The sequence below is a fragment of the Haliotis rufescens genome, unplaced genomic scaffold, assembly GCF_023055435.1.
Source record: "Haliotis rufescens isolate VD_foot unplaced genomic scaffold, xgHalRufe1.0.p SCAF_15, whole genome shotgun sequence".
NCBI lineage: Eukaryota > Metazoa > Mollusca > Gastropoda > Lepetellida > Haliotidae > Haliotis > Haliotis rufescens.
The window spans coordinates 6,647,462-6,661,457 of NW_025963835.1; the positions used below are offsets into that span (position 1 = coordinate 6,647,462).

At 39.3% G+C, this 13,996-nt stretch overlaps 1 protein-coding gene across 3 annotated transcripts in view; it reads left to right on the forward strand.

The window, feature by feature from the left end:
* Positions 1 to 13,996, forward strand: part of LOC124122732 (ARF GTPase-activating protein GIT2-like) — a 48,655-nt gene that overhangs the window by 9,399 nt on the left and 25,260 nt on the right. For 2 of the 3 annotated variants that reach the window (XM_046485851.2, XM_046485853.2), the window contains exons 6-12: positions 973 to 1,103; positions 1,403 to 1,497; positions 4,631 to 4,676; positions 4,902 to 4,953; positions 5,301 to 5,373; positions 7,528 to 7,625; positions 10,621 to 10,744. In XM_046485851.2, coding sequence (XP_046341807.2) covers positions 973 to 1,103; positions 1,403 to 1,497; positions 4,631 to 4,676; positions 4,902 to 4,953; positions 5,301 to 5,373; positions 7,528 to 7,625; positions 10,621 to 10,744 — 619 coding nt within the window. The remainder of the gene's footprint in view (positions 1 to 972; positions 1,104 to 1,402; positions 1,498 to 4,630; positions 4,677 to 4,901; positions 4,954 to 5,300; positions 5,374 to 7,527; positions 7,626 to 10,620; positions 10,745 to 13,996) is intronic. The other variant, XM_046485852.2, reaches the window with a different exon arrangement.

Consider the following 13,996-nt stretch of genomic DNA (forward strand, 5'->3'; position numbering starts at 1 on the left):
GAGCAGGCACACCAGCAACTCAACATAGGCTATACACCACCAACAAACACGGTCTCAAATGGCATTATCTCATATAGCATTCAAAAGTCTTTGTCTTGGTTACAAAACTTACAATACAGAATACCAGATACCATCTGCCATATTAGTATCATCTTCCCGAAGCAAGGGAGATAGGTGGCTATTGAAGTCCATTTTCCACCCTTTCAAAACTAGGCTTGAATTATAGAGTTACATGTTGGCTGGACTACATGTTCATAAAATTTCGTTGAGGATTTCGATTGCAGGATATTTGCAAAGCATGTGTACCGTCAACTTGGTGTCAACAGATATTTTCCAAATCTTTTCATGTTTATGATCAAGGTGGTCATGTGATTTGATGCACTTGCATAGTAAGGCCAGTTTTATCACAATATAGATTTTGATTTTCAGTCAGATTGTCTTGACTGGGCATTTTGTTTGAAGCAATTTCAAGTGATATGAGGGATGGAATCTTGATTGGTAAACAGGAGGGACATAGAAGGGACATAAATCATTCTGATCGAGCCCAGAAATTCCAGCGTAGTTCGGCAAGGGTGGAAACTGGACTTTTACAGTCAGTTTAACAATGACCTGATACAAATGTTGTTGTAAATAAGAGTATTTAACACTAACTAACACTCACTCTAAGAAGGGCTAGTGCAGATTATTAAATTCCAACATTCCGACACAGACTGTACTTGTGGTCAGAGCTAACCAGGATGAGGATTGTGTGTTGAGGTTTGCATGGACTTGCCGTGACACAGCAGGAATACTGCAGCATTCACTCTCTAGGTTTCATACTTGGATTCCATATAGTTTAATCAAGTTGAATAGGAACCTGTTGTCTTCATGAATGAGTCAGTCAGTCCCTCTGTCTGTTGTGTAATTACCATGTTACATCACACAAACAAGCGTCATGTAAACAACACTAAGTTGAAGCTGCTGTTTTTCCAGGAGAAGGGTAATTGTCCCCTTCACATAGCAGCCCAGGCGAACCAGGCCTCCCAGGTGGAGCTACTTGTGGTGTATGGAGCTGATCCCGGGGCCCTGGACCTGGGGGGAAAGACACCCATTGATTACGCCAGGTAAGGAGAAGAAAGTCTTCCTCTAAAACACTGATTCCATTCAAGCTCTGAGAGGGCTGTCATGGAAGACTGTATTGTTGTGAGAATTAAAGAATTTTAAACAAAGTCAGGCCTCTGTGATGTAGCTGGAATATTGCAGGGGCAGAACTCAACATGCATTCACAGTCACACCAATGTAACTGTAAACATGAGTTACTTATGTGATTTGTCAACACTTGCCTGTTACCAGGGTTACCTGCATGTTACACAGTACATTTCACATTGTTTGCATCTTAATGTGTTTATGTTTACCATTTCAGAGCTGAAGGTCACAATGACCTAGCTGACAGACTAGTCGAGATTCAGTATGAACTGACGGATAGATTAGCATTTTATGTGTGTGGAAAGAAACCAGGTGAGCTCAAAATTATAATCTGATCTTACATCTTATGTTATACACCATTCTGCAACATTGAATATCAGTGTTTATATATTATGGGATGTGTCTGTGCCGACTTGCTCTTGAAAACTGTGTGCATCAACTCTTTATGTTGCCAATATGATTGTTGAAACCTTATAACCTTGAACTCCATGAACTCAGCTTGTTGAACGGGGATGTAACTCTGTTGATGTGGCAACTCCCTTTTCCACCCTCTAGTATAATATCAGCACTTGATATCTTCATATAGGTTCAGTTGCCATCAAAGTGATTAAGACTTAGAGGTTTGAATGTACAGTGTTCCCTCGTTATTGCGCCCTTCAATATAGCGCTAAGTGGGTTATAGCGCGCGGTAAGGCATGGCTCCCCAAATTTACGAACATTTTCAATAAACTCAAGTTTTCCAATGACGCGATGTTTTCCCCCATCTCAGAAAACATTATCAGTTGATCACCACGATCACATAACATTGGAAATACCAGTCAACAAATCCGAACTGAAGTACGCAATTTGATCATATAATTATAACATCTGGTAATAAAAAAAAATGTTAATTGTTTATCTGGACTAATGTTTTGTAATATATTGTTTTAATTATATTCAAAATTTCATTCAATAATTATAATTATGTTTACAATAATTTTGGCGAAATCGTATGCGAAGTGATCGGTAGATCGCACAACTCACCGTTATTTACAGCAACTACGGTCAGATTTCCGCTATTGATGCCTTGAATCGAACTTTAGTTGCAAGAGAATGGATACACATATCATAAATGCCGTACCATGACTTGCTAAAAGTCATATTTGAGGCAGTTTGACTATTAAATGTCAATATAACGTTTTCACAAACGAAATACATAGAGCGTGGGAAGTCCCTACGGTGACTGGTCAAAATCATTCCATACATCAAAAAATATCTGTACCAAAGTGCTACGCTTGTGGTTCTTATAATTTTAAGTATATATGGTGGAAGCTGCGACTAAAATAACACGATATTGGAATATATTATTTCTGACATAATAATAATTTCAAATACAATTTCTTCCGACCATTGCATCAGATTTCTTTAAAGTTGTATCATTGGGTACGTTTTCAACTGTATCACCGGTAGATTGGGAGGAAACGTGTGCAAAGCTGATTGCTATTACCGGCTTAGTTTATGAGAAAATACACACGGTAATCTTAATCTCTGCATATAAAACAATGCCTTTGAGAGCAGGAAATACATTTTATATGGTAAATCATCATGTCTAGTGATGTTTTATATCAAATTTCATACTTTTATTGACCAAGTTTGTTATAGATGTACCTGCTTATTCACCTGAAGGGATGCTATGTGTTGGTTTTTTTGAAAGCGCATATTAATACTCGATCAATTCTATTTTTACACTATGAATCATAAATAACTTCTGAAATGTGCAACGTAGATCGTGTTAGGTAGGCAGAGCATGTATACTGTTTTGTTGGTCATCTACCACCTACGACTCGACCTTTGTTAAACCGCTGATCATCTATAGCGCTCATCAATTATTTGGGCCCCAAAGGTAGCTTTGTAGCAAGGGATCACTGTGTTATTATCCCCCGCCACGAAGTGGAAGGGGGATATAGGAATGGGTGCCGTCCGTCCGTCACATTTCGTTTCCGGAGCAGATCTTGAAAACCGTACCATATTTCTTCACCAAACTTGGCACATAGATAGATCTAGTGGTGAACTGGTGCCTTTTGATAGTTTGGGATTTAAAAAAAAATTTGTTTTTGAGTTTCCATGGCAACGACTTTGATTTAGTCTGAAAATGGCGGTAGTCCTTGTTTCCGGAGCAGATCTTGAAAACTATACCATATTTCTTCACCAAACTTGGCACATAGATAGATCTAGTGGTGAACTGGTGCCTTTTGGTAGTTTGAGATTTTAAAAAAAGTTCTTTTCGAGTTTCCATGGCAACGACTTTGATTTAAACTGAAAATGGCGGTAGTCCTCGTTTCCGGAGAAGATCTTGAAAACCGTACCGTATTTCTTCACCAAACTTGGCACATAGATAGATCTAGTGGTGAACTGGTGCCTTTTGATAGTTTGGGATTTTTAAAAAAAGTTCTTTTCGAGTTTCCATGGCAACGACTTTGATTTAGACTGAAAATGGCAGTAGTTCTTGTTTCCGGAGCAGATCTTGAAAACCATACCATGTTTCTTCACCAAACTTGGCACATAGATAGATCTATTGGTGAACTGGTGCCTTTTGATAGTTTGGGATTTTAAAAAAAATTGTTTTTCGAGTTTCCATGGCAACGACTTTGATTTAGACTGAAAATGGCGGTAGTCCTCGTTTCCAGACAGAGCAGATCTTGAAAAACGTACTATATTTCTTTACAAAAAGGCCCAGTGAACATAGTTCACAGGAGCTAATACATTGCACACACCCGACATGTCATATTGGTGGGGGATGTGAGTATTTCATGCTTGTTGAAATTAGCTTAGAGTAACATTGATGTGACATATTAAGATTTGAGTAGTAAGTTATTTTCTAGTTTCTTAGAAGTTATGCACCAGTTTGATTCTGTGTTAGAATAGGTCCTTGGTAATTTGTGTTTGTACGAGGTGGCTGAAATGATCGGATGGCCATACTCAGTGACTTGGTTGACTGCATGTCATTGTACCCACTGGCTTACTTGGAGCAGGACCCGTGAAGATCTAGGGTAGAATAGGTCTTCAGCAACCCATTCTTGCCGTAATAGGTGACTATGCTTGTCGTAAGAGGCGACTAATGGGATAGGGTGGTAAGGCTCGCTGACTTGGTTGATGCATGTCATTGTATTCCAGTTGCGTGGAACGAGGCTCATGCTGTCAATCACTGGATTGTCTGGTTCAGACTCGATTATTTTCAGACCGCCGTCATATGGCAGGAATATTGCTGAGTGCAAACAAACAAACTTAGAGCAGACTGCCATGTAGCGGGAATATTGCAGAGGGCCATTTTAAACAACTACAGCAAGAAACAAAAGTAGACACTGATATGAAGACTTAAACTCTATAGAAAAATATGCACTGTAAAAAAACAGTGTAATCTTTACTTTTTCATTGTTGATAAAATGTATTTCTGATTCTGTTTCAGATCATAGAACAAATCTTCATTTTATTATCCCAGAAATGGGAGATACGTAAGTATTGATTGAATTTCTTGTTTTTTTATAGTGTAAATCACCATAGAACAGTGAGGTAACTGTAATATTAATGTGAAAATTAAACAGTTAAGAATGTTTCAAGAATATAGCATGATTATGGAAAACAGGAACATGTACAAGTTAGTAGTTGTTAGTAGTTGTTATGAACGATACAAACCAAGGGTCTCAATGTATTTAGTTTATTATCATTGTTTTTTACAGAAGCTCTGACTTGTCAGAACTTGCTAAACAAGCCAAAAAGAAATTACAAGCAGTAAGTATTTGTAACACTATAAAACTGTTGTTAACAATATTAGGAATAACCTACTATTTCAATGTCTGATATCAGATTGTGTCTTGACTGCCAAATTATTGCTCCCTTGACAAATGTTGAAGCTTAGGACATGAAGTCATGAACAGTTTACAAAAATATTTTGAAAGTTTTTTTTATCGTGTTGACATAACACGTTATGATAAAATGAGACAATTGTTTGTAATTCTGTTATTAATTAGTATTTTGAAACCAAAAAAAACATGAATGCTGGTATTTTTATGTTGGCATTGAAATATCATTTTGCAAATTTAATACATTATTTTGATAAATGTTATTTTCTGTTTCAGCTGCCGAATCATTTATTTGAAGAACTAGCCATGGATGTTTATGATGAAGTAGACCGACGTGAGAATGATGCCAGTGTGTATTGTATGATCAGTTCGTCCTCATGCCAAAGTCTACCGCATTACTTCACACACCAGCCCTACTTCTAATATCACCCCTTCTTTTCCGTATCATGCCTTCTTCTCCATGTCACCCATTCTTCTCCAGTCATATCACCCTTCTGCTCGTATCACCCCTTCTTCTCATATCACCCCTTCTTCTCCAGTCATATCACCCTTCTGCTCGTATCACCCCTTCTTCTCATATCACCCCTTCTTCTCCATATCATTCCTTCTTCTCCAGCCATATCATGCCTTCTCCTCTACCACATCACCCTCTTCTCCTCCAGTCATTTGACCCACTTCTCCTCTGTATCACTCCTTTCTTCTCATATTACTCCCTTTTCCATATCACCCCCTTCTTCTCTGTCCCTATCTCTCTCTTATTCTCCACATCACACCCTTCTTTAGCCATATCACATATCACCCCCTTCTTCTCTGGCCCTATCTCTCTCTTATTCTCCACATCACACCCTTCTTTAGCAATATCACATATCACCCCCTTCTTCTCTGTCCCTATCTCTCTCTTATTCTCCACATCACACCCTTCTTTAGCAATATCACATATCACCCCCTTCTTCTCTGGCCATATCTCTCTCTTATTCTCCACATCACACCCTTCTTTAGCAATATCACATATCACCCCCTTCTTCTCTGTCCCTATCTCTCTCTTATTCTCCACATCACACCCTTCTTTAGCCATATCACATATCACCCCCTTCTTCTCTGTCCCTATCTCTCTCTTATTCTCCACATCACACCCTTCTTTAGCAATATCACATATCACCCCCTTCTTCTCTGGCCATATCTCTCTCTTATTCTCCACATCACACCCTTCTTTAGCAATATCACATATCACCCCCTTCTTCTCTGTCCCTATCTCTCTCTTATTCTCCACATCACACCCTTCTTCTCTGGCCACATCTCTCTCTTATTGTCCACATCACCCCCTTCTTCCATGTCCACCACAAAGACAAGTGGCTCTCTCTCTCTCACTCCAATATGACTATGGTGACAACAGTTTGGCTATTGTGAATTGTATTGTTGAAATTGATATTGTGCAGCACAAGTGTAATGTCTGGTAGCCACAACAATATTATAAGAATCACCAATTTCACTCCTGGGATGGCTGTAACATTATTACATTGTCAAAATATCAGGGCATGTTGTTTTATTGGGCGTACGCCCAGTTTTGTAGACCCAAATCTCAAAGCGTAGTACTCTGGGTTGAAGTTGGGTTGTTTTGGTGTCATTAGGAGGTAGTGACAAGGTGACTGAATACTAATCTCTGTATTTGTTGCATTAGTGATTAAAATACTCGCCAAATAATGAGCTGATTTATACCATATGCTTGTGGTCATAGTAGTGGGTATGAAAAATACTTTGATAGTTGCCAGTTGTAACATACCCTTACATATTGGTAGATCTATCAGCCATAGGGTTGTTCTGGCCGGACTTTCACTGGTGGCTGTAATATAGATGCTACAATGCTTCTTAAAACAATGCAGGTTAATGAATTCAGCACTTACCTAAACAAACAAGGAAAAAGACAAGGCAGCACAACAAGTGTGCAGAGTTGAGTCCCTTGGCCTGCCAGGATCTGCTTGTGTGTTTGAATCCAATGTTCATCCTATTTATTCCTTGTTGTGTGGGCATCATTCCTATGATAGTGGATCAAAGTGGTATTTGTCTATAACGGGTCAGTTTGGTAATACACATGTGAAACTGACATGCAGTTATCAGACTCACTATAACACATTTACCATGGGCATAGAGGGATGAGTAATGTCTACATGGTTCCGGGACCTGTGAAGGTGGGGGGTAGAATACGTCTTCAGCAACCCATGCTTGCCGTAAAAGGTGACCATGCTTGTCGTAAGAGGCGACTAACAGGATCGGGTGGTCAGGCTCGCTGACTTGGTTGATGCATGTTATCGTATCCCAATTGCCTGGATTGATGCCCATGATGTCAATCACTGGATTGTCTGGTTCAGACTCGATTATTTACAGACCGCCGTCATATAGCTTGAATATTGCTGAGTGCGGCGTTGAACAACAAAACCTGGTTCCGGACTGTAGTTATTTCACAGGCATGATAAGGACATTAACAACCTCCTGCTTTTTCCTACAGTTTGGTTGGCGACACACGACAACACAACGTTACTAAGTGACAGACAAACTGTGCCATTTCTACCTGTGAACCCTGACCTCTCCACAACACGAAATCAGGTCAGTGCGTTAACCGTTAACCCTTCCTTGTACGTGTGTAACCTGTTCTTGTCGCTATATGGCAAAAATGAATGCTGGTGCAATATTATATTTGACTCCTGCACTTTCAATGTTAAGATTTATTTGTAACTAATGGCTGCAGGTTTCTACAGATATACGAGGGGTGTTCATTAAAGATTTCCCCTGATTCACTTCAGATGGACCTTGTGGATTGAAACTTTGCATAGGTATTAGTCTTTCTCCACATAGGAACCACCAAGAGTTACACACTTCTCCCATCGTTTTATGCAACCATGGAGACCTCGCTTGTAAAAGCCCTCATTTTGTGTCTCAAACCAGGACTTAACTTCAGAAATCAGTGTTTCATCATCTGTGAAACATTTTCCCTTCAAAAATGACTTCATGGTTGGAAAGAGGTGGAAGTCAGATGGTGCAAGGTCAGGAGAGTAAGGAGGATGTGGAAGGGTTTCATAGCCACAGGAACGCGCTTCTGTCTGGGCAACATGAGAGTTTTTGTACTGGATCATTGTCTTGCAGGAGACGGACACCCTTGGTCAGCATGCCACGCCTCTTAAGCTTGATAGCGTCCCGCAACTTCCGCAGCAGTGAAGCATAATAAGCTCCTGTAATTGTGGTACCCTGTGCCAAGAAATCCATCAACACTACTCCATGCTGGTCCCAAAACACCGTGAGCATGACCTTGCCCATCTTCCCGAGGCAAGAGAGTTAACTGACTTTAAAAGTCCAGTTTCCACCCTTGCCGAACTAGGCTGGAATTACTGGGCTCGATCGTAGCGCCACCAGTGGCTAATACCAATTATGTCCGTTCTAAGCCTCTCCTTAGGACCAATCAGATTCCACCTCTTGTATCACTTGCGTTTGCTTCACACAAAATGGTTGCGCCCGGTCAGGACGATCTGATCGATAATCAATATCTATATTGTGATAAAACGGGTCTAACATCGCTAAATGCATCAAATCATGTGAGCACCTTGATTAAAAACATGAGAAGATTTTGAAAATATCTGCTGACAACGATTTGGTGGTGCACATGCTTTGCAAATACTGCAATCGACCGAAATCTGCACGACAGTTTGCGAACCGGATTTCAATTTCGGTGCGCGATTTTGATTGGACTATGCATAGACTCGTTAGTCCAGCCAAAATGTAACTCCATAATACCAGCCTAGTTCGGCAAGGGTGGAAACTGGACTTTTATAGTCAGTTAACTCTCTTGCCTCGGGAAGATGGACCTTGCCTGCAGAGGGTTGGACACGTGCCTTCTTTGGGGGTGGTGACTCCACATGCTTCCATTGCATCGACTGAACTTTAGTCTCAGGATCATAGTGATGGACCCATGTTTCATCCTGTGTGATAAGTCTGTCAAAAACGTTTGCCTGGTTTTTTTGGCACATGTCCAAAAGATCCTTTGAGCAATTGACTCGTTCCTGCTTTTGGAAAGGTGTGAGCAACCTGGGAATCCATCGTGCAGACACCTTATGCATGTTCAAATTGTCATGGATGATTTTTTCCACAGACCCTACACTGATCTTGACATCTTGTGCTAACTGGCGAACAGTTATACGTCGGTCTGCCATAATGGCATTCTCCACTTGATGGATAGTGTCCTCATCAATGGCTGAATGGGGGCGACCAGGAATGGCAGCTGTTTCCACAGATGTCCTACCACACTTGAAACTGGCGATGCCAGTGTTTAACAACGTCATATGATGGGGCATTTTCCCCATAAGTTGCTTTCATTTCATCGAAAGTTTCTTTTGGTCTGCAACCTTTCAAATATAAAAACCTAATCACTGCTCGGTATTCTACTGGCTCCATTGTCACACCCTACTCGATCATAACACCTGTAAAAGTGGTAAGATTAATAGTTCAGTGCTGCAAATTCAGACATAACCCATAGATACATGTATCATTACACATGTGAAATTTCAACAAAATATGATAACCCTAAGTGGTTTAGGGGAAATCTTTAATGAACACCCCTCGTACATCATGACCCAGTTTAACAGAAGTCAGGGTCGCAAGTGCTGCCTGTATTTGGTGATCGTGTTGGAAATATACATGAAAGTTTATACAGGGTTCAGAATAATGTTCTTGCCCTGATCAACATGAATGAGTTGTAAATTTAATTTAGTGATTTTCTGATCTTTATTTTGCCCACAAGTTTGTTTTTCGTTTAACGCTGCACTCAGCAATATTCCAGTTATATGAAGGCGGTCAGTAAATAATCGAGTCTGGACCAGAAAATGCAGTGATTGACATCATGAGCATCGAGCTACGTAATTGGGATACAGTGACATGCAGGGATGTGAAATCTCTGTGTAAACAGTAGTCCTCAGAAAAAAAATCATCTTCCCTGTAAAAATATAATCAAAGGTTTAAAAAAAATACTCCGAAAATATTATTGTGATTCTGGACAACCATTGTGGATTGTCCCGTTTTTGATCAGCGCTTTTAGCATCCTATATGCCTTTATCATTATTTATGACACAATACTATTATCGTCAGATCATAGGTTTTCGGACATCATACGTTTTCTATTACAAATATTTGCACTATAACGCTGGGTGTGGTGTCACACAGAACTTGTAAGTACTCAGATGATTGCTTGTTTTTAAGATAAAGATGTCTTTTTGCCTATTAGAGAATGATATGTTTTACAGTTGTTCATGTGATTATCGAGACAAATTTGAATGTTTCTTCAGCATCTGAAAACCCATAACAGGGATATATCTTGTATTATTGTCTTATGTTTGCACGGTTGTTTTGTTTTTTCAACAAAAGATAAGTAAGTACAAGGTAAGTTTTTTCAATATGCTTCAACATGGGGAAAGGTCCCAACGAACATGGGGTGCTGAAGACCTATTCTTTCCCCGGATCTTCACAGGTCTTGGCCTAAGTACGGTGTGTACAGCGTGTAGTGAACAGGGTGGGCTTACATAAATTCCTAACATTGGTTGTCTGTTCTTTTCAGGGAAGACAAAAACTAGCTCGTTTCAATGCCAGGGAGTTTGCCACATTGATCATAGACATCTTGAATGATGCAAGGCGGAGACAGACAGGGATTGCCTCCCCTGTACACACCCCCAAAGAACCAGGTGAGTACTTGTGTAGTAAACTAACATGCAGCTGATGACTGTGGAAGGATTTGTATCAGTTCCCCTTGCAGGTTGTAGGAGTCCCTGAGGGGGACCTGGAGGTGTGGATGAAGCAGGGTCATCAGCATGGAGCCTTGCTGGTGCTGTTAACCCCAGGTTATCTGGCCCTGACTTGATATAGCCGGGGCATTGAAGACTGCGGCGTAAACACATCAGTATCTACTGGTAATCCAAGATATGTTGAACCAACTCACAAAACATGTTTGAGACATGTAGGCAGTGCTCAGAATTTGGGCCAACATATTTGGTTTGTTACAGGTAGAGAGGGTGTACGCATGTTGTGCATGTGCAGGTCATAACGATGAAATTTACTACACTCCCATGGAAACACTGGAGTCTAATATGAGACTAGAAAGAGGTCGAAATTGATACCAGAATTAACTTAATTACAAAGAAATAAACATGTCAAAGCTGGGTAAGCATGGTCAAATCATACATTCTCAGGTTGAGAACTGGCCTATAATGTCATAAATTACATAGAGAAAGAATGTACAAATAAATCTCAAGCGTTGTCAAAAGCTAGCATTGCCGCTGGTCAGTTTGTATCTATGCTAAAGGGCATCAGAGCATCATTGTAGGACGAGAGGGGACACGCATATATCCACCGTACTACTTATTGCCCACCACCGCTACCTCTTTCTTCACAATGGTATGCGCCAGTGGACATCCCACATTGTCATACAGGGTTAATTGTCAGGTCACAACTCAACTTATCCTGGCTTACCAGTAAATGTACACATATTTTGGGGGAGAATGTTTATCATTCCCCTCTATGTTATGTTACAGTATATAGCACAATTTTTTATGCACTCTTGTACCCTGAATTATAATAATGCACTCTTGTACCCTGAATTATTATGATGCACTCTTGTACCCTGAATTATGATAATGCTCTCTTCTACCCTGAATTATAATATGCACTCTTGTACCCTGAATTATAATAATGCACTTTTGTACACTGAATTATAATAATGCACTCTTGTACACTGAATTATAATAATGCACTTTTGTACACTGAATTATAATAATGCACCTTTATACACTGAATTATAATAATGCACTCTTGTACCCTGAATTATAATAATGCACTCTAGTACCCTGAATGATAATAATGCACTTTTGTACACTGAATTATAATAATGCACTCTAGTACCCTGAATGATAATAATGCACTTTTGTACACTGAATTATAATAATGCACTCTAGTACCCTGAATTATAATAATACACTCTTGTACCCTGAATTATGATAATACACTCTTGTACTCTGAATTATAATGATGTACTCTTGTACCCTGAATTATTATGATGTCCTATTGTAACCTGTAATTATAATAATACATAAGTAGTGATGTGGTATGATAAATAAAGCTTAGAGGTATCGAGTGTGTTGAAATTTCGATGTTGTGTTGACAAGTAATGGTTAGTCAGACAAACATTTGAATTTGTTTTACATGCACTTGGTACATTGACAATATATATTACGTTGCATTTTCAATAACAGGTTGCATTGGCGCATGTGTTGTATAGCTAAATCAAGCCCAGAACTATAATAATGCACACTTATGCCCTGAACTGTAATAAAACACATGTGCCATGAACTATAATAATGCACACTTGTGCCCTGAACTGTAATAGGTCACACTTATGCCCTGAACTGTAATAAATCACATGTGCCATGAACTATAATAATGCACACTTGTGCCCTGAACTGTAATAGTTTACACTTATGCCCTAAACTGTAATAAATCACATGTGCCATGAAGTATAATAATGCATACTTGTGCCCTGAACTGTAATAAATCACATGTGCCATGAACTATTATAATGCACACTTGTGCCCTGAACTGTAATAAATCACTTGTGCCTTGAACTATAATAATGCATACTTGTGCCCTGAACTGTAATAAATCACTTGTGCCTTGAACTATAATAATGCATACTTGTGCCCTGAACTGTAATAAATCACTTGTGCCTTGAACTATAATAATGCATACTTGTGCCCTGAACTGTAATAAAACACATGTGCCATGAACTGTTATAAATCACATGTGCCATGAACTATAATAATGCACACTTGTGCCCTGAACTGTAATAGTTTACACTTATGCCCTGAACTGTAATAAATCACATGTGCCATGAACTGTTATAAATCACATGTGCCATGAACTATAATAATGCACACTTGTGCCCTGAACTGTAATAGTTTACACTTATGCCCTGAACTGTAATAAATCACATGTGCCTTGAACTATAATAATGCACGCTTGTGCCCTGAACTGTAATAAATCACTTGTGCCTTGAATTATAATAATGCACACTTATGCCCTGAACTGTAATAAAACACATGTGCCATGAACTATAATAATGCACACTTGTGCCCTGAACTGTAATAGTTTACACTTATGCCCTGAACTGTAATAAATCACATGTGCCATGAAGTATAATAATGCATACTTGTGCCCTGAACTGTAATAGTTTACACTTATGCCCTGAACTGTAATAAATCACATGTGCCATGAACTATTATAATGCACACTTGTGCCCTGAACTGTAATAAATCACTTGTGCCTTGAACTACAATAATGCACGCTTGTGCCCTGAACTGTAATAAATCACTTGTGCCTTGAACTATAATAATGCATACTTGTACCCTGAACTGTAATAAATCACTTGTGCCCTGAACTGTAATAGTTTACACTTATGCCCTGAACTGTAATAAATCACATGTGCCATGAACTATTATAATGCACACTTGTGCCCTGAACTGTAATAAATCACTTGTGCCTTGAACTATAATAATGCATACTTGTGCCCTGAACTGTAATAAATCACTTGTGCCTTGAACTATAATAATGCATACTTGTACCCTGAACTGTAATAAATCACTTGTGCCCTGAACTGTAATAGTTTACACTTATGCCCTGAACTGTAATAAATCACATGTGCCATGAACTATAATAATGCATACTTGTGCCCTGAACTGTAATAAATCACTTGTGCCCTGAACTGTAATAAATCACATGTGCCATGAACTATAATAATGCATACTTGTGCCCTGAACTGTAATAAATCACATGTGCCATGAAGTATAATAATGCACACTCTCTGATCTGTATGTATGCACTATTATAATGCCTACTTACACCATGAACTAAATAATGCTCACCTTTGCCCTCCATAACCCATACTA